Raw genomic sequence first — 25,295 nt, forward strand, 5'->3', positions numbered from 1 at the left:
AGCCCCTCTCATCACTCCTGAAGAAAGATGCCACATGGGTCTGGTCACCCGCGCACCAAGCCGCCTTCGACTCAGTGAAGAAGAGCCTCGCTGAGGCGCCGATCCTAGCTCTTCCCGACGACTCGAAACCATATCACGTCGTTTGCGACGCGAGCGACTTTGCCATCGGCTGTGCGCTGATGCAGTTTGACGACGAAGGACGTGAACGGGTCGTCAGCTATCAGTCTCGACAGATGAAGCCAGCGGAGCGCAACTATCCTGTCCACGACAAGGAGCTTCTCGCGATGCGCTACGCTCTAATTAAATTCAGAGTGTACTTACTCGGCGAGCAAACCTTCGCAGTGTATACCGATCACGCATCGCTAAGGACAGCGATGAAGAGCCCTCATCTTTCCCAGCGAATGGCTCGCTGGTTGTCGTTCTTCTCCGAGTATAATTTCGTGGTTCACTACAAACCCGGCAAGAACAACATCCTTGCAGATCCTCTGTCTCGTCGTCCAGATTACGACCCACGCGATTCGCTGGGTCGACAACCGCTGCATGATGAAGACGACGAAGACAACTGTGCTATGTGCTTGGCGTCGGGATTGAACCTGACGAGCGTGTCTTCAGAAACCCCACTCCGCGACGAAATCCGGTCTGCGTATGAATTCGATCCGGTCTATTCGAGTATCCTGGAACATCTCCGCTCGCCCAGTGAAAAGACACTGAGTGTTTTGTCCCGCTCCACACGCCATCAGATCGATAGGTATCGGATTGAAGACGGGCTGTTAACGTACAGCATCGATCGCTTCGATGCTTCGCGTGTAGTGGTTCCCAACGATCCTGACTTGCGCTCGCGGATCATCCACGAGTTCCACGATATCCCCCTTGGCGCTCAATTGGGCCGTGAGAAGACATTCGCCGCAGTGTCGCACGACTTTTACTGGCCCCACATGTATAAGTGGGTGCGCAAGTGGGTAAGGACCTGCGAGATCTGCCAACGCGTGAAACCGTCCGCGTCATCGCAGGCTCCCCTGCGTCCCTTACCAGTGGCCACCGAGGCATGGCGCTCGGTGTCGATGGACTTCGTCTTTGGCCTCCCACCCGACTCCGTCGGGCGGCTCCGGTGTCCTGGTATTCGTCGACAGGTTCAGCAAGATGGTTCACCTCATCCCGGTCCCCGGATACGATCACCGCGACCGGATACCGCGGTGGCCTTCGTGGATGCAGTCTTCCGTCATCATGGCATGCCCGAGTCCATTGTTTCGGACCGCGATCCGCGGTTCACGTCTGCTTTCTGGACGAAGCTCTTCGAGCTATCAGGGACAAAGCTGCTGATGTCGACGGCCGCTCATCCGGAGACGGATGGCCAAACCGAGCGAGTTAATCGCGTCCTTGAGGACGTACTTCGCAGCTATGCGACGTCGTTTACGAGCTGGAGCTCGTTCCTTCCGCTTGCTGAGTTCGCGCTGAACAACGCGGTTCACGCGTCGACTGGCTTGACTCCTTTCTTCGTCAACAACGCTCGGCACCCTCGCGTTCCAGCTCTCCTCGCCGTGGGCCGTCCCACGGCGCCGTGTGGCTCCACTCTGGGTGGGGGTGAAAGAGGCGACAACCACTTTGTGACAACTCCGGTTTTGAACCCACAACCGGTTACCATACCGGTTGCCGACAAGCCTTCTACGCCAACACCGGTAATGGGCCCTCAACCGGTTTCCATACCGGTTGCCGCCTCCTCCTCGAGTGCAGCCTCATCTTCAGCGACTGTTAACGCAGTGACACACGCCCAGGCCAGGAAGGCCCTGACGACTCCCCGCGACGCAGTGTCCCCTCTCGCCTCGTGGACGAATCGTGCCCTGATCAGTCCTGGCACCGCTAACGCGGTGTCTCCATCAGCGAACTACGCGCCAAAGCAACCGGCACATCCGGCTGATAACACCGCTGTCTCAGACTTCCTCCTCCAGCGCCAAGCAGTCACCCGATACGCCCGCGACGCGCTGCAGACGGCGGTCGACAAGCAGAAGGAAAACGCGGACAAGCGCGGCCGCAAACACACAGTAAAGTTCGCGACAGGAGATCGAGTGCTCCTGTCGACTTCAGGAATCAGAGACTCTGCCGTCACCAACCTCGGCGCGAGTAAACTCGCACCGCGCTTTATTGGGCCATTTACGGTGACTTACGTTATTGGCGAGGCTTACACACTGGATATCCCCACGTCGCTGCGACTACATCCGACGTTCTACGTCGGACGACTCAAGCAATACCTGTTCGCTACGATTCCTTCTTCGACTCAGTCTCCTGAGCCACCGGCGCATATAGCGGCCGCCCCGCCCGACGCGCGCGCCGAGCCATCGCGCCATTCACACCAGGCGCCTGCTCCAACGTCCCGCTCTGCAGACTACCATGTACCGCGCGCTCAAGAAGCCTCACGCGCGCCAAGAGCTCCCAATTCGACTGACGAGTCTCAGTCGCAGTCCTCACGGCCTTTGCAGCCGCGTTCTGGGCCTCCTCCGCCTCCTGATACGCCGTCCAGAAGCTCCCCGCGAGATCTCCCTCGCGGCTCCCAACCAGACGTCGGTCGTATCACCGGGACGGTCCCCCGCCGATTGTCGACTCAGCTGGCGAGATCCGCTGGATAGTCGAGAAGATTGTCGATCAAAAAGACACGCCCCGTCGGTCGGGGCAGCGCCATGTGTCCACCAGTCGCACGGCTCCCGCCGCGCGCCGCTATAGGGTACGATGGCTTGGCTTTCCGGCGGACCAAGATACGTGGGAGCCCTGCGCGAATCTTCTTCGCGATGTCCCGGATGTGATCCAAGAGTACGACTCCAGTCTTCCTGCGCCGGAGAGCGCCGCGAATAATCACGCGGCGGCCGAGAACGGGATCTCCAGTCTGCACGACCACGCGAGCGTGATCGAGAACGACGCTGCTGGCGATCGCGCGAGCGCGACCGAGAACGACGACCCGAGTTCTCGTAATCCCAACGGAGCGGCGGAGATGCGCTTCGTCGAGATGAGTGTCGGCGCGAGCCGGCGCGACTAGCGGCGCTGGCATTTTCGGACAGCGAGCGACGGTAACGCTGGATCCAGGCATTCTCGCGATCACTGAGCGGATGCTCGGCGACCTGGGCTCTCCACTCGTCCGTAGTCGGGCGAGACGACACACACCTCCTGCAGCCTTCAGCAACTCGCACGTAGCAGATGCGGTCGTCGGCGTTCCAAGCGCTGTCGCAGATTCGTACACGCAGCTCGCCCAAGGAATGGCCCCCGATGATTTCTTCCCGGTATGCGATCCAGTCGACGAGATTCTCTTCCTGCGCTTGCGTCCGGTTCCAGCGCCGGATGAAGGCGCACCACGACTCCTGTAGCGCACTGTGGTCGACGCCGTCCACCGGCTTCTGGCGCAGCGCACGAAAACGCCGGAAGAGGTCCTTCATCTCGTCCAGAGACTCCGGATCTTGCGCTCCGGAGATATCATACAGGGCCCAGGGTCTCAGCACCTCGTTCATCACGTGAATGCCGCGTGCCGCGCTCGTCAGCGACGTCGCCGTCGCTGGAATCTGCTGCTGTTGCTGTTCCATCGTCCGCTCCTGTTGTCTGCTGTGCAAGTCGTGTTGTACTTCTCCTGCGTGGCGCAGGATCTGTCTCGTCCCCGCCTCGTTCGTTCCTGTTGGCCACGATTTTCTTCTTGTTTCCCTTTTGATTGATTTGTTCCCCGCCCATCGCTTATGTTGCGTAAGTGCAACTTTAAGAGGGGGGTGATGTAGTGGGCCACGCCATTACATAAGTAGGTAGATTTATATTACAAAAGTAGGTGCAGCAGCACATGGCTAGCGTGTGCTGAACTGCCGTCATCCTATTGGTTGATATATGGGGAGCCAGACCCATTATCACCCAATAAGGGTTTGACGTGTATTTGAGTGGTCAGGGCAAGCTGCCCTGGACCTAAATAAAAACAGAGTTGATTTTCCTTCAGACTAAGCACTTGGTTTCACTATCGCGGAACTTGCACGCTTCCTCATTATTACGTGTAAGCTAGTAACGGACACTCTAGGCCCGTTACATCAGGTCACTTCGCTCTCTTTTGAATAAAGAGGGGACCTGTGAACTGCCGTTCACTGAGTTTGTATACTCTCGGAAGCTAACTTCCTCTAGCGCAAGGTGCTGTGTGACCCCGTCACATTAACGTCGCAAACTGTCCAGCTCACATTCATGGCTCAATGCTACTGAACTGCATCTGGCCGTGTTACGGCTACCTGCAATGTCAACAAATCTTGCAGCTCGCTGATCAGCGCAGTATCATGAGCGTTGTGAGACTCCTCAAACTCCAGCCTTCGCACTTTTTTCTTCTTGATGTGCTTGCTGCGACGAGTAGCCTGCTTTTACGCGGGGGTTGAATAGATGTCGGCATGCGCTGTTGCTAGGAGGATCAATTTCTTGTGCTCGCTGCATGTCAACAACCTCTTGGAGCATCTCTAATCTGGCTGGTGCAATATCCCACGCTGACTTAATTTAAGGCAGCCCGAGCAGTTTCCCTTCCAGCGTTATTGTTCTTGTTTTCGGAAATTCTGACTTAAAGAAGACTACCGTCAGCGGAAAGACAACCAAGCAGATTAACACGTTGCCGAAGGCAAATGAGTACAGCAGGAGATGTTGTACATGTATGACGGTGTATACCAGACCAGCAGATGGCAATCAAAGTTTTGTCGACAAATTTCTAAGCTGGTTGTTTGTCAAGAATGGTAAGGTTCTCTTTCTAAATTTGCAATGCCCTATTTTTAGCACAAAAATAGTGAGAAAATGCTGATACAAAACTGTTTTATTATTAAAATAACAAACTTCAGCTACGTAGCGCTAATTATTATTTTTAATATTGGTCAAAAAAATTAAGCGACTCCGCGCTGTTTTAACTTCAATAATTATTATTGGTCCGGAAAGGGTAAAAAACAATGGGCACCTCGGAACGCCGCGTAGCCCACGTTAGCCTGGAGCCGGGCGCGTCGCACCTCACGCTGCAGCTTCGACTACTCGACGACCGCAGGAGCTTCTTCCGCCCTTGCACTGAGAAATTAGACCGCGTTCGCTTTCGTCTGCAGCTTCTGGCGTCTGCTGTCTCAATTCCCGGAGGCAAGAAGAAGCAAAGGAATGGCGGGACAGCGCCCACAATTCCTGTCAAATTCTTCGACGCAGATGGTCAGCAGATCAACGCAAAGAGAGCGACCGTGGGCGATGCATTAATGCGCACCAAGCAGCTACAGGTCGGCTCAGAGACCTTCACAGTACTCCACAACCAGCCACTAGTGACGGGCCTAAAGGTGCTGGAGCCTGTGATGGCTGGTATTACAGTAAATCCGCTACTTGAGACTCAATTCTGCACTGCCGACGAGTGCTCGTGGTGCTGGTATCGTCGTAACAAAGGCGAAGAGAGCGGTGGGATGTTGGTGAGCTCCGAGAGGAGATATACACCGACCGAGGAGGAGCTGGACTGCACGTTCTACGTGGAATGCCATGCACCAATGATACAGTCAGAGTATGCTGAGGACAGCAAGGCAGAAACCGTAACAATACCGGTACTACCAGGACCTAACCGGTATGTGTTCAAAGAGAGACAACAAATGGGTGCAACCAGTGCGACAGACAAGTATCCTGATGCACACGAAGCGTTCCGAGTCATGAGTTATAACGTGTTATATAACGGTTATGCAACAACCGACCATGCAAAGAAGAACTTGTTCTCCTACGTCGACGACGATGTCATGAAGGAGACGCGTCGGATCCAGTTAATTCTCCACGAGATCGAGGAGAATAACAGCGACGTCGTCTGTCTTCAGGAGATGGGAGAACATGTATTTAACCACTTCTTTAAGCCCATGTTGGCCTCAATCGGGTACCATAGCTTCTACTCGGATAAAACCGGTACAACCAACGAAGGCTGCGCTACATTCATCCGAACTTCGCGCTTTGAAGTGGTCGAACAAGAAACAATTAACCTTTCCATTGCAGTTAAGAACTCGACAATCCCAGCGTCACAGAGTCTCCTACAGGACTTCCCGGAACTCGCCAAAGGCATCGCCCGCATCCCGTCCATCGCACAGTTGCTCATTTTACGATCCAAACTGGACCCAGCCCGGACTATTATCCTCTCGAATACGCATTTATTCTATCGAGGAGACGCACATTTGATCCGGTTGCTGCAAGGTGCTGCAGTAGTGGACACTGTCAGCCAGTGGAAAGCCAAATCAAGCTTCGAGAACGCAGCTGTCGTCATGTGTGGAGACTACAACGCACACCCTCGCTGCGCACTCGTCGCTTTCCTTCTAGACGGACAACTCGATTCCAGTCACAGGCATTGGCAACAAGCTCCATCGTTCCGCTGGAATTTGTCCAAAATTGACGATAAAGACTCCAAAATTCAGGAAAAAGTCACAGAAGTCCGTCCGAATCGCTTTGAACATTCACTCCAGCTCGTCAGTGCGTGTGGCATCCCTGCATTCACGAATTATGTGACGAGCTTTGTGGACACTCTGGACTATATTATGGTCGGGTCCAAGACGCTGCAAGTTCGTGATGTGTTCCCGCTCTTCACAGAGGAGCAAGTGACGCATGAAGTGGCACTACCGTCGTCCACTTTCCCGTCAGATCACATATCTCTTGTCTGTGACTTAACATGGTGAATGAACTGTGCAAAAATATATCCCGCGAGAATTAATATCGACGTTTTACTTCACAAAACTATTTTTGCAGCAGGTCTCTTCGTATTATTCTTGTGGAACTCGTGACAATGGGCTTGAAGAAGGCTCCGTTGTTGGGGTCTTCTTCTTCACTTGGGGAGACTGGCCAGTCCGTGATCGAGGGTGATCGTAGTCTACTAAGCCACTTCGGTGCAAACCCTGTTAGACAGGATAATATATTGAATGTAGCAGTGCGAAAATCCGCTGCTATCCGACGTAACCAGGTCGCAAGAGGTTTAGCGAAGCAGCATACCGACGCCAAGACTCGAGAAGAAAGTCTCAAACCGCAAGTGTCTCGACATCAACGACAGCGGAAGATAGTGGAGAACTATCAGCGACATCAAGCGCAATGTTTAGAGAAGCAAATAAAGCACTCGGAACGTCACGAAGACTCGGATAAAGATGACGATTTCAGTCAAAACGTCGTCTTGATTGTACCAACACGAACGAAGTCAGCTCCTTCCAAGGCCTCAAGTCGCTCACGTCGCTGGTCTCCCATCGTACCGTCCAAAGGAGCCACGAGCTTTCTACGTAACACGAGAATGCGTCAACTATCCGAGAATCAAGACGACGATAGACATTCCGACCAAAGTATTATCTCTACACGGCTGAATCTGTGTCCGAGTGAAGCAGATCTTCCAGTCCAGCCGGTATCAAGTTCAAGGGTGCATCAACTTAAGGAGACTTCAAAGACGGATGCTCATAGCTTCACAAAGGGACCAGCTCCGTGGCTGTCACAAGAGAATAGGTCGTCACAAGTTGTCCTTCGCGAGCTCGCTATTACCAAAGACATAATGATGCGAGAGCAGCTTGTTCGCCAGTTAAAGCAAACGCTACCGACGATCGAGACACTTGTTAAAGACTTTCTCAAAGCTCAAGAAGACCTTAACCAGGCTGAAGCCACACTGGAAGCGACAAAGGTGTCTCCGTCTCGTATGAAGAAGACGGGGTCGTTGATTGGGCTCACTACCACAGTAACTGACGAGGATCAAGTCCAGAACGCTCTGGTAGATGCGGAAGCTACCGTTACCGACTTGACAACTCGCTTGACGGACCTAATTAAGATAATGAGCCACCACATTCAACATGTGGAAATACTTATTCAAGGTTTCCAAGAATCTACGGTTTGTATCGTGGAAGGAATTCTGGCTTGGCGACAATTAAGACAGCGACGAAGACAGCTGAGTAATTTCCACAGACTGTTTCGGTTCCCATGGAGGAGACAGAAGAGAGCCAACTACCTCGTGCATATCGATGACGATTTACGTATGCTATTTCCTTCTCTAGCCATGGAATTGCTACTGGGTCCGAAAGCGACGTATAACCCACTGTTATTGTCAAGAAAAATGGTTAAATCACTTGGACTCTCGTCGACGGGAAAGACTTTTCTGACCGAAAGAGTAGATAAAGATGCAATTATCTGCAGTGACAATTCTCGCCAACGGAGTGAAAACTATACGCTCGTAGCGGATATTTCAAAAATCCAAGATGCGGTGGCCAACTTTATCAAGCGAAACACGTCTATAACCCCTCATGACCGCTTGAGACAGTGTCTTGAAGCGATTTATCAAGAGAAAAGCCTTGAAGCGCAAGAGAAACAACGATGGGGAGAAGAAGAAACACGAGCTCAACGCTCTTATGATCCGTTCTCCACGATAAAATTTGCGGGTGGTGTGGAGGAGACTCTCACTAACTTGATGGCTACACAATCGCCACACGGTAATTTACTTGGAGAACAGCTTCGTATTCGTCAAGAAGACACAAACCGCGCAGTTTTTTCGACTTCTACTACACAAAACAATCAGACGGATACAGTCAACGAAGTTCTGCAAGTAAATCCCGAACGTTTGCGTCTTTTCTTCGAGAAACGAGCGACTTTGCTCGAGTCTCCCGCCAATTGCGAGCTTCGTGACATTCAACCTCGCGGTCAGAAGAATAAAATACGAGGGAAAATACTGGTGCGGAAAAATAACGAGAAACGTGTGGAAAATTATCTCGCACGGAAAATCCAGCTTCAATATCTGGCACATCGTCAACGTCAAGCGATTCGAACTAACTTGACCCAATTGGTTGAAAAGATCCAAACTAGTGTAGTAGATATCCAGCGAGTTTTCCGCGGGCATCGCGCTAAATGTGACTACAAGTGTATGAGGAGCGTATGGCTGGAGCACAGACAGCAAGTGGCAGCAGTGCGTACGATCATCAACGCGTTCCGACGGTATCAACGACGTCAACGTCATCGACATTCGATGACGGTCGAGTCTATTGCTCAAGTGCAACTTATCACTCTATTAGCCAATAAACTGAATGATCCGGATCAGGATGCAGAGAGGTACCGTCGCGTCGGTGAAGAGCGACGTCGACAACGGATTGTGTTGCTACAGAAGCACAAAATGGAGCAGCAAGAGTTGGAACGGCAGCGTATCACAGCTGCTATCCGGATGCAGGCTGTGGTGCGTGCACATTTGGCTCAGGGACAAGCAAGAATATTACGACAAGAGAAGAAGGCACACATGAATGCTGTCAGTGCGATGGCAATCCAGTCCAACATTCGCAAGTTTTTGATTACGCAACAGGAAAAACGACAGCGTTTTCAGAATGATCTGAAGCGTGTGAACCAATCAGCAGTTCGGATTCAGTCCATCTACCGGGGATACAGCTCAAGATCGAGTATTTCCGGCCAATTAGAGGATAATTCGCGTCAGACACTCGGAAGTTATAATACGCTGCTTGACGACGATTCGGATGACGACGAGGAAGAGTCGGATTCTAGCAGCGAAGACGAGAGTGAGACTACGGAGGTTCATGAGAATATTGCGGTGAATTTGGAGAATCGATTGCCGCCTATCGCCTCAAACTCACGTCCGTCAAGTAGTAAAAGGAGCTCGGTAAGTATGGACGAGAAACCTTTTGTACGAAGTCGCACCCCCTCGAATTCTGTGTCGTTGCCTCCTCTTTGGGCACATGAGGGACCGTCCAGCTCGTTGCAGTCGTCCACATCGACAGGAACAGCTCGACGTATCTCCATTGGAATGACGCGCGTTGAGCTCAAATTGAAGGACGCAGAGATCGGAGACAAGTTCGACACTCCGCCGTCTAGACGAAGCTCTTTCGTAGGCAACATACGGCATCAAACATAATAGTTTACGAAAAAAAAGCATTTTTATCAAGCATTTAACCTATGACAAATTCTTCCTCAAAAGAGATACGTCACGAGCGTGGCAACGATAGCAGACGCAGCGAGCGACACCATCTGAGTGTTGGCCCCACTGGATCCGGAGCCCTTCGAATTCGAAGCCGATTCGTCGCCGACGGCAGTCGTGCTGCCACCAGATCCGCTTTCGGAACCTTCCATAGTGCTGGTCTCGGCCATCTCGCTGCCACTGGCTTCAGTCATGGCTCCACCGGCAGTGGGATCCACAGTCGTCGAGTCCATCATAGTTCCAGGAGCCATGGTTGCCATGGCTCCACTATCAGTAGGAGCCGTTGTCGCGGTGGTCCCCCCTGTAGTCGTGCCACCATTGGTGGGGGCCACCGTTGCTGCCGCGGGGGCTTGTTGAGCGGTGATACCCTGGGTGGCGATGGCGGCAGCAATGAGGACGACAGTGAAAAACTTCATCTTGAATGCGATCAGGAACAACCGGGGCGACACTTTGTAGATGCGAGGACTGGAGCGCAAATGTGCGAATGAGAAACTATAGCCGTCGCTTCCGAACCCGCAACACTGTTGCCAACAGCGACTGCTTGCAACAGGTAACGGACAAATGCTGCGAAAGAAAATCCACGCGACCGTTTTGCAACGAATACTTCGCCTGTACTCAGATAAAATTTAAGTGAGGACGGCGAAAATCCCTATAATAGAAACGGAGAAATTCTGTCAGCGTATGACTTCGAAACGCCACGCGTGAGACTTTAAAAGAATCTGGACAAAGTGATGCACGAGCAAAGACTCGAGTTGGTTCGATTAATGAGGTAGCAGCAGTATTTTTTATCTACATCGCTGCGGAAGAGAATGGTGGCACCAAAACTAGGATCAAGTTCTACTTAAATGAGAGCTCCAATAGCCACCGCAACGATGGTGGATCCGTACAGCGCCATTGCCTCAATACTGGCAGCACCCGAGCTCGAGCCGGTGTCCGCGAGCGAGTCGGACGCGGCACTGGCAGCCTCTTCAACGCCAGAGTCACTGCTGCCAGAGTATTCTTCTGACGCTTCGTCGCTCTCGACGTTGAGATCCTCCGAGCCACTTGAGCCGCTTTCCGAGTCGCCCACTTCCACGTCGGTGGTGTTGGAGCTTGCGCTTGAATTGGATACGTTGTTGACATTAAATCCAGTCAAGTTTGGCTCCGACGACGATTCACCGGCGCTTCCCGAGACGCTGGATCCTGCTGAAGACGCAGACGCGGATGTGAATCCCGACATTGCCAGTGATGCGGACGCCGAGAGAGAGGCAGCCGTCTCAGCTGAGGACACGGTAGCCATGGCGAGAACAAGCAGGAGCGGGGTCAGGAACTTCATATTGGAGCTGAATCGGTGAACTTAAGGAATGAGTCTTTGTATGCGAAGATGTGGGAAGTCATTCGAGTCTCTTCGGGGTAAGGAGTCAGAGGAAACCGTCGATTTTTTGCTAGAAACATGGGCACGACCGCACAATAATGATGCGGCCGTTGAGACATAACTCGGCGTTGCTTGCGCAAGTCAGCTCACGGAAAATGTGAAGGGTTTGGCGCTGGACTTTATCCTCCTCCGTGAATGACTCCGGCAATTCATTATTGTGATAATTTGATTTTGGTACTCCACCCGAATGACCTACTAGTTGTACACTCGTAAATAGCCTACAAGTTGTAGCAAGAAAAGAGTGATTTTTGGCGCATCGTGCAGCTGATAAAAACCCGAATAGCAAGCATGTAAGCTACAGTGTACCTATTATATCTACTTTGTCGGACGGTTGAAGTAGTTCACGTTAGTCGGATCGTCGCTAGGGGCCAATTGTTGTCGGATTACATGTGCATGATTATGGGTGGAAGCATGTTAGCGTCAAGGAAAACTGCATAGATTGAAATTAATTGAAAAATAGCAGAACGATTTCGATCAATCGTCCCAATCTAAAACCCAAAATTTACGGGACAGTTTGCCTACCTACATGAGTGTGAGTACTACAGATACCAACAGTACAGACATCTTGAGACCCTTGTCTCCCATACCGGGATCAGCGCTATTACTACTGGAAGCAGAATCCTGGCCGACGATGTTCTCGGTACCGAAGGAGCCCGAGCCAGACTGACTGTAGCCTGACTGGTAGTAGTTCGCTTTGGTGTCACTTCCAGTACTACTACTACCACCATTGGACGATGCACTTCCACCCCTAAGCGAACTGTTGGTCGATGAAGTCGCTGCTTCCCGATGAGGAAAAAGTCGAGGTTTCAGTTGACAAACTTCCGCTGGTCGAGCTCGATGTTGCTGTGGTGACGTTGCCCTCCGTCAACCCATTTCTACTAGTAGTTGTGGAACCCTCGGACGTCATGGTTTCCTCATTCGATGAACCCGTTGTCGTTGTTGTCGCTGTGGGTGCTGTTCCATCAGTAGCGCTAGAATCCGGGGTAGTCAACAAGGCAGTCGCGCTGTTAGTAGACCCCGACATCGTAGGCTGGTTGCTTAAAGAAGTTGTAGATCCTGCTGTACCAGATACCATGGTGGGAGAATCGGTCGTTTCGTCGGTAACGCTGGTGTCCGAGTCGGTCATTTGAAGACTTGGAGCTGCACCTATCGGCTCATTGCTGCTAGCGATAGAGGGCGTTGATGACCCAGAAGTCACAATATCTGAATTGGGGTTTGACGTTGAAGCTTGTGCAGTAGTTGTGGTGGAGCCTCCCAAAATCTCAGACGTAGCAATACCAGCAGCATTAGACCCTACTGAGATTCCGGACGAGACAGATACAGAAGTCTCAGCTTGAGTACTTGGCGTTGCTGCGTCGTCGGTTGAAGGCGATGTATTCGAGGTTGTTGATGAGATTTCAGTACTTGTCCACGTGCCAGTAGCTGCGACATTTGGGGAAGCCTCCGAAGTTGTTGAGCCTGCTGTGGTTGAGGTGGTTGACGCACCTGCTATCACGGTTGCGCCGTTGGTTACTGCGCCGTTGCAGTCGTCCAGGGATCACCGTATTACCCTGCGTATCTTGTTCAAAGTGGAATGTGGAGCACGTGATTTGAGCAGAGACACTGGAAGCGGCAAGTGCTACCGATGTGATGATCTGCATTTTTGAGCGAGATGGAATCAGTGGTAGAGATGGAAGTAGCTGAAGGTGCTGGTCTAAGTAAGTTGGAGAATGATCGAGTATCCTGTCCGCGCTCCACCGAGACGTGGAGATGAAGGTTGCTAGGGAGTTTCAACCTTGGTGCTTTAAGTGGCAGGGTAGCGCCTGTAGATCGTGCATTCTTGTGCAAACGAGTGGAAATATGCGGCAGTAACGAGCACTTTCTCTCTAGGATTGCTTTGCTACAAGTTGCTCACATTTTTTCCTGCCGTGACAGTCTATTTATGTGGTCGGCTCAAGAGCCGATTTTCGTGGTAAGAATGCCTTATACAATGCTCCGAGTCATTTGATCATTTAGTGGCTGATTTAAGGCGCCACGCTAGGGTAGAAACCACCGGACAGCCTACATTATACGTACGAAAGCCCCGATCATGACTTACTGACCTCAGCAAACGTGTTCAGATAATCTGTGCAGCAAGTTGCCATCTTCCAGTTGCTTTTTGTGCGGGATGATCTATGTGGGCATTTGCAATGCTTTTTATTGAAAAGACAACGTTGAATGGCTCTCTGACTAAACAGGCCCCTTTTTTGAAAGTTCCCTTACAAGCAGGGAACCCGAAAATGCAATACTAAGATTAATACATCGATGTGAGCTGAGAAAATTAATAATTCAATTATTTGCAAAACTTCGCAAGTCACGATTGTAGTTCAGAAACATTATCATCTCGAGCCTGGCTGGAGACATTCGCTTCCGTAGATCAGACAGCACCAGCTTAGCGAGAGAGAAGAAGCGCTCACACTCGTTAGACGTTGGCAAGATGTACGCGACGTCGACGTAGTGCGCAATTGCGTTTCTTGAACACCGCTCTCACAATTGAACGCTCTTCGGCGGCTCTTGAAGACGACCGTTCGAGATCAGGCGACCTAAATTTAGCGCAGGCTAATTTTTCCGCGACGTTCAGCGCGTCCCCACGCTGTAACTTGACTAGACCTTCCTCAAAATTGGGGTTGTTCCCGGCATAAATTAATAATTAAATTAAAAAATTCGGATTAATTTTTACGCATATTATTTTTCGGGTTCCCTGCTTACAAGGACCTTGACAGCAGAGAATGTCTCCCGATAACAAGAGGATATGTCTTGGCATCTTGGACCTGAATACAATAATTCAGAATCAAGAAACTCGCCAGCTTGGTGGTGCCCCCCCCCCCTCTCACACCACACACACACATCAAACACACACACGAACCATCAAGTGTTGAGCCGAATACTGTAGATTATCGCGATTGAGCCTCGATTTTTAATAATTAAGCTTTAAATACTACTTTGCAGTAATTAATAATTGGGCACCTAGTATACCTTATCTCTAGATGTCTTTTTTGTAGTCTGTATATGTATTATAGTCTGTATATGTATTATACACGATAGCTTTTTGAAACAATGGACCTATTTTACCGACCAATCAAGTAACGCAGAGAAATACATGTATACAGGGGTACAATGGTTGGATGGTGGTGACTCGAGAAAAGAATATGCAAGATAAGCTGATTAACCTTTACTGTCACCGCTCAGATTGATCAAATAGTAGCGTAGCTTACATCCGGATTGCTTTGTATTCTATCGAGAAAACAATTTCAATTGGGACAGGTGAGATAGATCCGAGCCATACATGGCTACACTTATGCCTAGTTATTGTATGGAGGGGTGAGCGAGAGCTTTCGTTTAAAAATTTTGTGAAAAACAACTTGTTTCTATCTAACCATACAAAACGCCTTCTGGGGCGATGCTTTTCCTGCAAGGCTGGATGATTATGAATTTTCGAGCCGAAGTTTGACCCGAACGATCTTATTAGACTGACACCGATTGCAGACTTAGCCGAGTGGAGCAATTCTGCGGAATAGTAAAGGTATCTTCGCTGTCGAACAATGTTATTTACCCCGCTTCAATTACTATACATGTAATAACTTAGCAGTGAAGGTGTCGTCAATGCACAGTCCTTGTTGTAAACTCCGTGGAGACGGCTCGTAAACACAGAACGAAGCGCTTCGTTCTGTGTTGAAGTTTCTGTCTCCTCGCCGAGTAGTCTTCAACCTTTCTCATCGACTCCTGCCCTGGAAAATTCGCATTAGAAATCAAGCAAAGCTCAGTGTCCAAATGTACGACGCCACCGGTAGGTCGTGGTTGAAGTTAACGCGAACTTGAAGGCAGTGCTTTCGAGTCGGATCCAATTGAATCGACGCTCGAGATACAGTACTGTACAGCCCCTGCCGTGAATCGCGAAAATACACGCCTCCACTTACGCACAAGGCGAGCAAACGCTAGGACTCGTAGCGTTTGCTCGACGGGAAAAAAATAACGCAGACTCTGTCACAGAGTCTGTGACCGTTGAATCAATTAGCTCAGCGAATACCCCCGTCCAACTATATGTGTGGAAAGCTTGCGCGTCTCTATTGTTTATCTTTGTCGCGTTAATGAGCTTCCGTGCGTCCCACAAGATCAGCAGTTTTAGTAAGGGCCTTGCCAAGGTCCCGCGGGAACTTCAACCACCATCGAGTTTTCTTTGATGATTTGTTGATATCTCGCTCTGCATACATGGCTGCTTACTTGAATGCAGTGCATGTAAGTCAAGACCCGTGCGGCGCGAACCACCGCAACGGCGTCTTAGCTTGCATCGGTATGTACACTTCAAGTGCCAATGCACCCCCTTGAGTTGAGTTCCAACCCGTCTGAGCGTCCGGCTCATGCGCTTCTGAAGCAGATATCTCACTATCTTCAGACTTCAGATTTTGGTGTTCACTTCGACTTCCAAGGTCATTTCCCGATGGTCCACGCCCGGCTGCTTGAAGCTGTATCCCGTCACGTTTAGACTCAAAGAGACTGGTGATTTGTCAAATCGAGTCAAACCCATGTTCAACCGGGCTGGTCATCCATTCTACGAAGTAAACTTTCTCTTGGTCTCCTTACTCAAGATAAAGTCACACCTCGACTCATTCTTCGTTTTGCGCTGAAGCAACACATTCCGGTCTACACGTCGCACTCGTCATGGTGGCAATACCGATCACCAGTAATCGCCACTCTTTGGATACCGAACCAACCGAAGGCAGTCGCACCTATGCCATCATCGTCTGCGCCTTTGCGTCGCTCGGAGGTTTTTTCTTTGGCTATGACCAAGGTGTGACCTCCGGTGTGTTGATCATGGATTCGTTTCTAAACGACTACTGCGTCGGCTGGCACAATTTCACGTATGACGAATGCACACGCTCCACCTCTCAACTTCCTGGAGAATGGACAACCTTCACTGTGTGGTACAATATGGTCTACAACCTCGGTTGTCTGGTTGGTGCTCTGATCGGTGGCTACGTCGCCGACAAGTTCGGTCGTCGAGCTACCATTTTCTCCGCCGGCGTGCTGTTCTGCATCGGAACTACCTGGGTGTGTCTGAACCCCGCACACGACCACACACTCATGTATCTTGCACGTATCGTGCAGGGCTTCGGTGTTGGCAACTCGTCGTTCTCGCTTCCGTTGTTCGGATCCGAGATGGCTCCAAAGGAGCTTCGAGGTCGTCTGTCCGGGTTGATGGTCTTCCCAGTTACGTTCGGACAGTGGCTTGCTAACCTGATCAATATCCCGGTAGAGGACGACAGCAACGGGTGGCGTATCAGTAACGCCGTAGCGATGATCCCTCCGGTTATCGTGCTCTGTGGTATCTTTTGTGTGCCTGAAAGTCCTCGTTGGACGTATCAGCAAAAGGGCAAAGAGAAAGCTGAAGCCGTTCTTAAGCGTCTACGCCAGACAGAGAACGTTCACCATGAGCTTCAAGCTATCGGTGACCAGATCGCTCAAGAGGAGTCCGAAGGACTGGGACTCAGGGAGCTTTGGGAGCCATCAGTCCGTAAGCGTGTCTTTATCGCCATGGCGTTTCAGTTAGGACAACAGGCGACCGGTATCAACCCGATCATGACCTACGGTTCGCTCATCTTCAAGGACATCACCGGTGCCGGTATCTACGCGTCGCTTCTGCTCAGTGGCGTCAACTGCTTGAGTACGATGCCCGGTTTGTTCATGTTGGACAAGTTTGGACGCCGTCAAATGGCTCTCATTGGCGCTGTGGGGATGTTCATGGGTCACCTCTTTGCTGCCGTTCTGTTCACTGCGATCTGCGATGGAAACGTCGACGACTCTGGCTGCCCTGAGGTCGGTGGTTGGTTCATCTGCATTGGTACAGCGTTCTTTGTCTTCAGCTACGCGGTCTCGTGGGGCGCCGTGCCCTGGATTTACTGCTCGGAGATCTTTCCGATGAACGTGCGAGCGACGGCGGTATCGCTGTCGACGGCTGCTAACTGGGTCGGCGGTGCGCTTATGACGGAGATTGTCAAGCTGTTCCCACACCTGAACATCAACGGCGTCTTCTTTCTGTTCGCCGGACTCAGCGTCTGCTGTGGCGTGTTTGTCTACTTCTTCTGTCCGGAGACTAAGGGTCTTCTTCTTGAGGACATCGAAGAACTTTTCCACTCGCGCACAAGCGCCAAGTCGCCTGCCTACGTTGAGGCTAAGTCTCCGGTCGTTCTGGCGTAGAATGGCCCCGTCCAACTCGTCGATCAACAGTCGAAGTACCAAAAACCTGTAAGTGTCATACAACCGAAAATAAAATCAATTGAGACCTGTAAGCTTACAAACTAACCCTTTTTAAGGAAAACCTTCAGAAACAGTAAAATGCATTGCAAGAAAAGAGATACTACATACGAATTTTATTTTGCGATTAGGGGGTTTCAGCTTTTTATAATTCAGATTTTGGCGTCATTTCTTGGGCGTTTCAGTCCGGAGGCTCATTTCTCGAAGCGATGAGAGACTAAAAATCATGACAAGAAATTATAACTGTACCCCCCCCCATTACTACACTGTAGTAAGTAGTACATGAAAGTCCGCCAAAGATTTCATTGTAAGAGTATCGCAGTTCGAGGCATGAAATATGGCAGCTCAAGGGGATACCCACGCCTAAAAAGAACCGAACCGAAACCTGGGCTTTGATAAATAATCAGAACCACCAAGAATCAGGAACTGGGTTATGATAATTTTGGGGCTCGGACACCATCCCACTTGAGACAGCAGAACATACACAGTCGGTTCAGAACCAGTTTATGCAACCGTCAAAGGTTCGATTTCTCATGACACCATTGGTCCGTTGTGTGCGGTAGTTACAAGATGGAACGGATACCCTTTGGCTCCAAAGGTAACCACAAGATAGGATATAAGATGCTAATGCGTGCAGCAGCCCGTCGCGCCAAAGCATCCCATGCAGAGCAAGATGCTGAAAGAGGACAAGCGATAATGGAGTTCGACGAATTTGAGTCACCGCATATATCCGGCCAGCCTGTGCAACGGCGTTGTCAGCTCAGAATTGAAGATTAGATCGATGGAAACCAGCACATGCGCCAGCTAGTTGTACAAGAAGAAATGGTAAGTTTAGAAAAGGGCGCATATCAAGAAACAATCTATGAACACGCGCTAATAGAGACCCGGAATCGTGCAATCGAGCATGAAAGACACATAAAAGGCCGCATGAATCAGTTGGTCGCTCACAGCGACCATCAGCTAGCTCAAGATACCGGTACCGAAGCCTCAGAGAGAATAATTGAGCAGCAATTACAAGCGCAGCTAAATCAGTCTCATGAAGAGATTTGCTTAAGAGCGAAAGCTGAAACGCTGCATCTGCAGAACTCACTTAAAGTTGCGTTGGAGAAGGCTGAGACGGCATCTCACGAGCGTCATAAACAACGGACAACAGTACAAGAATCGCAGATATCAGAGTTGTCGGAGCAATTGAAAGCTCAAATTGCGACAACGTTTCTTGAGCAGGCGTCGACAAGTACATCATTAATGGCCGATCTGGAAAACAGGTTCAAACAGGCCAATAATTTGATAAAAGCAGATATAAGAGCATATGCTACCCATGTGGACACTCGTATGGAATACACAGAGAACAACGCGCGTATATACACAGACAACCAAATGATCCGATATCGAAACCCGGCTTCAACAAAAGCTCGATAACGCTTCCCAATCTCACCGCTTAGAAGGGAGACAGCAATCCGCTGATATCGCACACCTACTGCAACTGCAGCTTCAAACTACGCAGAAACGAATCGAAACGAACTATCGCTTAATAAGAAGCAGAATTCAATCGAAACAGGACCAACGAATTAAAGAGATGCAACAACAAACAGACACGCAACTTCGTGACTTCGGCAATCGCTTCAAAAGTACCCAGGCCGAGTTACCTCAACGCGTTGAGACTTTGGTAAAGTTGAGCTTGGAACGACGCAACGACTCGCTTCAAGACCAGCTTCAACAAAAGCTTTTGAAAGCGCAAGCCCAGCCCCTCCGTGATATAGAATCTAAGAACCAGAACTCTTTCGCTGCTATAAGTGCAAAACTGGACAGGGCAGCGGTGGAAACGGCCGGCTTACACACAAAACAGGAGCTGTTTGAAAGTAGAATTGAACGAACCATGCAACACACAAAAAAAGAAGTCAACGAGCACCTGACGTCAATCATTCTCCGCTTGGACAAGCGGCACGATCTATGGCAAACCACACCCATCATTGAATCCTCTCAAGATGTATCAGTTGCTAGCGAGACCCAAGCACCGATGTCATTAGAGACGAGACAACTCGACATTCCTGATGCAGTAGTAAATTCACCAAAACGAGGAGCAAGACCACTACCTGACACGCAACATGGCACTCAAGTACTATCGGGTGGCATGAACCAGTCCCTAGAGTCAGTAGCACAATTTCAGCAAGCTAACAATGCTGAGAATAATTCATCGTCACCGCGCTGGGATGGCCGAGCACAACAATCATTGGATCAAGCAGCTTTAAGTAGACTGAATTTGCTTGAGGCTCGCAGGGCTGCACAGCGTGGTGTGGAATTACGAATTCAAGCAAGGTATGCAGCATTACGACGAGAAGCCATGTTGCGAAAGTGATTCCTCTCGCCTCACTCATTTAACTCGATCCGTCTCCGCTCTTACCAAATCCATTCAATTCAATAGTTCAATTCATATCTGATCGGCCATAACCTTGCCATTTCGTTCGACTACATTATCCGCGGTAGTGTTTCAGCAATGACATGTATCACAACTTCCGACTCAGAAGTGTTATCGATGCATTTGATACTTATACTAGTCCTTTAAACAAGGTTAGTTGGAGCAGTAGCGAGAGCCGCCTCGACGGAAGCTTGACGCTGATGCGGCATCATGTTGCATCTTCAAATGTGTAATCAGCGCCGATGCAAGGAGCAGAGCCGATTGCGAGATCGTTGCAGAGTCTTTTGTACGCGTCCGCGAGCGACGACGAACGCAACATAGCCCTCAAGAAATCGCCACTGATGCAGCGTCTCGCTGACTTGTTCCGTGAGCATTTGAAGAACGTGAAGACGTTCGCTCGAAGAGCTGCGGTGCGCGCTCTCGAAGCGCTTCTGAGGGTCCACGCAGGCGACACGGCTCACGCATCATCCAAGAAAGACCAATTTGACATCCATACGCGCAGTACAGACTCGTCTTTTGTTGTCCGCGCGCAGTCTATCAAGTCGTTGTCAGCAATTCTACTCAAGTTCCCACGCGATGAAGATTCGCACAACCTGTGAAGCCTAGATGTTCTCCCGCTGTGTGTTGACCTGGAGACGAGTGTGCAATCTTGATCGTTGGAAGCGACAGGAAGAGCTGTGTTTGACCGAGTCCTAACGTGGCTCGAGTCACGTCGTAACAAGGCGCTACGAGAAGCCCCCGACTCCGTTTGGATACAAGTGGCGCATCTTGATGGGGTCATGGCTGGCTGTTTGCAAAAGGCACTGTGAATGCTCATCAAGAGCGACATAATCGACGTCGAGAAGATCATCAAAACGTGCGGCTTTGACATCGAGTAAAGCGTCAGTCTGTACAGCTCTGGTAATGAAGAAGTGTAGTAGATATGTCGAAAGGATTAAATAAGTCGTTTCAACCCACGATTTAAGTGACAATCTCACTAAGTACGATGCGTTTATTCATATATAAGACATGTATTCTTTTTATAATAAATCACAGGCCGACGTCACAGCGCCAGTGTGTTCGTGTCAAGATGCTGGAGCTAGTCGTCGCCCCAATGAACAACGAGAACGACTTCGTCAGTGCCTCGCCGGACGGTACCGTCGTCTCGACTCGCTCGCTGTGTTGGTCGACCGCGTGTAACTCATACAGAGCTCTCTCTCTCTGTCCCGAGAACAATAGCATCACAATCATCGAAGTCGAGCGTCGGACGTAGCGTTTTGGGCGCCTAAATTGAGGCTGGGCATCATGTGTTGTGACAACAGCCTGGCGAAGCCTGTCAACCTCGTCGTCCCGAGTTCGCTTGCGTGCTGATTGAAGTACCGTTTTATCGGAATTAATGCCGTGAACTTCTTTTAGATGTTTTGTGCTTTCGACGTCTTACCGTAAAGCTTATAATTCGATGGTGTTCGCGACAGCTTTCACTTCCGAGACAAATCCATCCCATCGAGCTCGGCTGCCACTCTAACGCCCAACTAAAAAATTATTGACCGCTCTCCAGCCTTTGAAGGACCAATGTGAACCCAGGTAATGGTTGGAAGTTCTTTATTGCGTCTTGTACGGCAACAGGGACACTGGTTTAATTTGGGTTTACTGCGGGGGGCTGACGAAGAATCTCCACTGGCCAACTAAGACCTCGAGATGCATCGCCTAGTATAGGAGTGCTTTCCGGCTCTTGAAAGTTGTCTTCACCTTGGTCGATATGCCCGGGAGGAGGGCAAAATAACGACGAGGACTGTTGGGTGGACCGTTGTGCCTGTGATGCATCCACGCTACGACGCTGGGCTGGTAAATGATGAGAGGCTGTCATCATTCCGAATGATGGCGGTGTTGCAGGTGAGGTAGTTGATTCCGGCTGAAGCAGTCGGCGACGGCTCTGGTCATGCTCACTGTCACTATCAGTACGAGTAAACCAGGATCTCATGCAGATGAATCACTAATAAAAGGCCTTGTCCTTGGCGGGGTGTTAACGTCAGGAGCAGTTTGAAAAGTGAAATGAAATCTCCAGTGTCAAATCAAATTTGAAAATTACTTCTTATCAGCAAGGGAAAACAGCTGTAGGCATATGTAGAAGCAGTAAAGCGTGTCGTACGTCGGCTTTCCACCTACTGTCGCACGTTGATGTCATTTTGAGAAGTGCGGCTTTCCCAGAAGGCAGTCTCTAGCAGCGGTTACTTATTTCTGTCCAATAAAAAAGCGAAATTCGTCCAGGAAAGTACTGTCAGAAATGAAACTGTGAGCTTCAGACCATCCGTTTCACTTTTGGGTTCACATAAAATTATGAAACGAAGCATGAACCTCGATTACTGGAATTACTGGGTTGATACCCATAGAGTGAAACTTACGATCTGAGTAACCGTCGGTAACTAGTTCTATACCGGTAAGTTTATTTAAGGCGTGGGGATACCTGTGTAAGCTGTAGCCGCACGCCTTTTTTATAAGCTGATCCATCGAATTCACCACCGACAAATCCAACCACAACTCTCAGATCGATGCACAAAATAGCACGCTCAGAGATATCAGGAGCTGATGATACTGGAGCGTTCTTGCTTTTTTTCATCCAGGATAATTTGAGCTGGAATAATCGCTTATCAGATAAAGGCGTGACTACCCCTTCGCGGTTAATCCAGATAAGATAAAAAATGAGCGATTCAAAGAGGATCATTGCTTATGCGCAGGGACTAACTAGCATTACTCAATACAACAAAAGTCACCAATACATGTTAGAGCAGCGGTCATTCTTTTCACGACATTTCTCATCTCTTTTTTTAAAATAAACTTTATTTTCTTTTACTGACTTTCATATCACTTTTATGACTATCTTTACTCTACAAACGAACTAGAATCTGGGTTTTCCTCCTTCAGACTTCACTGCGAATCCCTGCCATTCCCGATTTGCTCAGAGCTCGGTCGGCTCAAGAAGCGCAGAGCTTCCGTAAAGAAGCAGCCAGGCGGCCAGCGAGATTTTTTTTATGACGCCCGTAATCGCAGCCTGTCCGCCCATCCTAGTCAGGAACCCACCGCGCTCGTCGTACGCCAACCTCGGGTGTCATACGGCTCGTCTGGAAACGCCCGACGGGCTCACAGGCGCGCGGGACGGCCCTGTATACGCGACTCTCGACCGCGACCCGTGTCTCCTGGAGACCAACGCGAGCCCGTTCTTCGACGACGCGGATGGTGTGAAGCGGTCTGCCTGGCAGGCCGTCCTGACGTTCCTTCTTCCGGGACAGCGCCGCTCGGACCTTGAGGCTACATCCAGGAGCACGTGGACGTCAAGTACTGGATCCCCCACTGGCGCTTCACTAAAGTTACTTACGACAAGACAGCGGAGCTGCTGGAGCGTCCGCTGCTCTCGGTATTTCAATTTCTTCGGTTCGCCACTTTCTTCGTGGCGTCTGACGCCCATCCTGACAGGTGCATCAGGACCTCTGAGGTCTTATTGTGTGGACAAGTACTCGAGTACGGACACGTCTCTTCCATTACGTTGGTGGACACGAACGACATAGTCCTAGACCCCGACTGTGACTACGTCTGCACAGTGGCTATTCGTGGTTACACTCGAGACGCTAGACAAGTTGTCGTCCTTCCCGTGGACGAAGTGCGCCGCCATGCGATCGTTCGTGAGGAATTCATTCTGTTTTTTCCACGGTACACCTGGTTCTTCCTCCTCGCCCCCGTCCAGAGCGGCATGGCAGGCGCTCACTTCGTCGCCTCCGACCTACGGTAGTGATCAGCGGCAGGCTGTCGTCGTCGTGAGCATTAAGAGTGGTAATGTCCTCTGGGGCGGAGTCGTCGTACTCGTGTGGGGCCACCAGGTGTCATGTCCAAGCTACAGGCACAATAGAGGCGTTCGCCCTACGGGAGGATGCATACGTAATGGCTCGGCGGTCCGGATCCACAGCAGAGTGGCCCTTCGTATCTGGTGCGGGAAAGACTCGGTCAAAGGCCGGGCCATTGTCGGCTGGACGGGTCGGAGGAAACGTAGTGAACGCCTGTCAAGTCGTTCTGAGCGGGGGGCGGGGAGGAAGAACCAGGTGCACCGTGGCAAAAGTCCAGAATGAATTCCTCACGAACGATCGCTTGGAGGCGCACTTCGTCTACGGGAAGGACGACAACTTGTCTAGCGTCTCGAGTGTAACCACGAATAGCCACTGTGCATACGTCGTCACAGTCGGGGTCTAGGACTATGTCGTTCGTGTCCACCAACGTGATGGAAGAGACGTGTCCGTACTCGAGTACTTGTCCACACAATAAGACCTCAGAGGTCCTGATGCACCTGTCAGGATGGGCGTCAGACGCCACGAAGAAAGTGGCGAACCGAAGAAATTGAAATACCGAGAGCAGCGGACGCTCCAGCAGCTCCGCTGTCTTGTCGTAAGTAACTTTAGTGAAGCGCCAGTGGGGGATCCAGTACTTGACGTCCACGTGCTCCTGGATGCAGCCTCAAGGTCCGAGCGGCGCTGTCCCGGAAGAAGGAACGTCAGGACGGCCTGCCAGGCAGATCGCTTCACACCATCCGCGTCGTCGAAGAACGGGCTCGCGTTGGTCTCCAGGAGACACGGGTCGCGGTCGAGAGTCGCGTATACAGGGCCGTCCCAGCGGCCTGTGAGCCCGCCGAGCGTTTTCAGACGAACCAAACGACCCCCCAGGTTGGCGTACGACGAGCGCGGTGGGTTCCTGACTAGGATGGACGGACGGGCTGCGATAACGGGCGTCATAAAAATTCTCGCTGGCAGCCTGGCTGCTTCTTCACGTAAGCTCTGCGCTTCTTGAGCCGGCCGAGCTCTGAGCTCCTGGCGGCAAATCGGAGAATGGCAGGGATTCGCTGTTCGGTCCGGTTCGGAAAACCCGGCTACCTTCTTCGTACTGAACCGAACACGTTCCGCGTGCGGTTCGAGCGGTTTTTCCAGAACAGCGGATCTAGAGGAAAATCAAATCCGCTGTTCACTGTTAGAGGTTTTGCGGAACAGTTCCTTATCTTAATGAGAACGATGGAACCCAAATACGTGGATATTTGTCTTGGAATTCTCCGCTCACATCGAGTGAGTTGGAACGCCTCAAATTGAGATTCTCAGCCATCAACCACCGCTTCTTATGAGCATACACCTTCTGACGAAATTCAGACAGCCCCCCCCCTCCCGATCGAGCTTTAGAAACAGCACTTGACAAGGGCACTGCACGACCAACCAGAGAAAAACCGGCCGAAACATGGGGAGCTACCATCCGTACGTGGATTTTTTTTC

The 25,295-nt window shown here is 50.7% G+C and overlaps 5 protein-coding genes across 5 annotated transcripts; 4 read left to right on the top strand and 1 right to left on the bottom strand.

The window, feature by feature from the left end:
• Positions 1–4,931: 4,931 nt before the first annotated feature.
• PITG_16380 (2',5'-phosphodiesterase, putative) lies at positions 4,932–6,656 on the top strand (the record flags this gene model as incomplete). Its single annotated transcript, XM_002897388.1, has 1 exon — positions 4,932–6,656. One exon carries the CDS (start codon positions 4,932–4,934, stop codon positions 6,654–6,656), a length of 1,725 nt encoding a protein of 574 aa, XP_002897434.1.
• Positions 6,657–7,507: 851 nt separating this feature from the next.
• PITG_16381 (uncharacterized protein) lies at positions 7,508–9,329 on the top strand (the record flags this gene model as incomplete). Its single annotated transcript, XM_002897389.1, has 3 exons — positions 7,508–8,113; positions 8,225–9,270; positions 9,323–9,329. The coding sequence occupies 3 exons, from the start codon at positions 7,508–7,510 to the stop codon at positions 9,327–9,329; spliced, it is 1,659 nt and encodes a 552-aa protein (XP_002897435.1).
• Positions 9,330–9,909: 580 nt separating this feature from the next.
• On the bottom strand, positions 9,910–13,400 carry PITG_16382 (HAM34-like putative membrane protein, putative; the record flags this gene model as incomplete). The annotated part of the gene is made up of 6 exons (XM_002897390.1): positions 9,910–10,381; positions 10,804–11,238; positions 11,857–12,106; positions 12,150–12,301; positions 12,816–12,964; positions 13,386–13,400. 6 exons carry the CDS (start codon positions 13,398–13,400, stop codon positions 9,910–9,912), a joined length of 1,473 nt encoding a protein of 490 aa, XP_002897436.1.
• A 2,607-nt stretch (positions 13,401–16,007) lies between these two features.
• On the top strand, positions 16,008–17,543 carry PITG_16383 (Major Facilitator Superfamily (MFS); the record flags this gene model as incomplete). Its single annotated transcript, XM_002897391.1, has 1 exon — positions 16,008–17,543. The coding sequence occupies one exon, from the start codon at positions 16,008–16,010 to the stop codon at positions 17,541–17,543; it is 1,536 nt and encodes a 511-aa protein (XP_002897437.1).
• An 852-nt stretch (positions 17,544–18,395) lies between these two features.
• PITG_16384 (uncharacterized protein) lies at positions 18,396–20,615 on the top strand (the record flags this gene model as incomplete). The annotated part of the gene is made up of 4 exons (XM_002897392.1): positions 18,396–18,425; positions 19,090–19,748; positions 19,888–19,916; positions 20,254–20,615. 4 exons carry the CDS (start codon positions 18,396–18,398, stop codon positions 20,613–20,615), a joined length of 1,080 nt encoding a protein of 359 aa, XP_002897438.1.
• Positions 20,616–25,295: the final 4,680 nt, after the last annotated feature.

Source organism: Phytophthora infestans, genomic scaffold, assembly GCF_000142945.1.
Source record: "Phytophthora infestans T30-4 supercont1.45 genomic scaffold, whole genome shotgun sequence".
In the NCBI taxonomy this organism is placed as follows: Eukaryota; Oomycota; class Peronosporomycetes; order Peronosporales; family Peronosporaceae; genus Phytophthora; species Phytophthora infestans.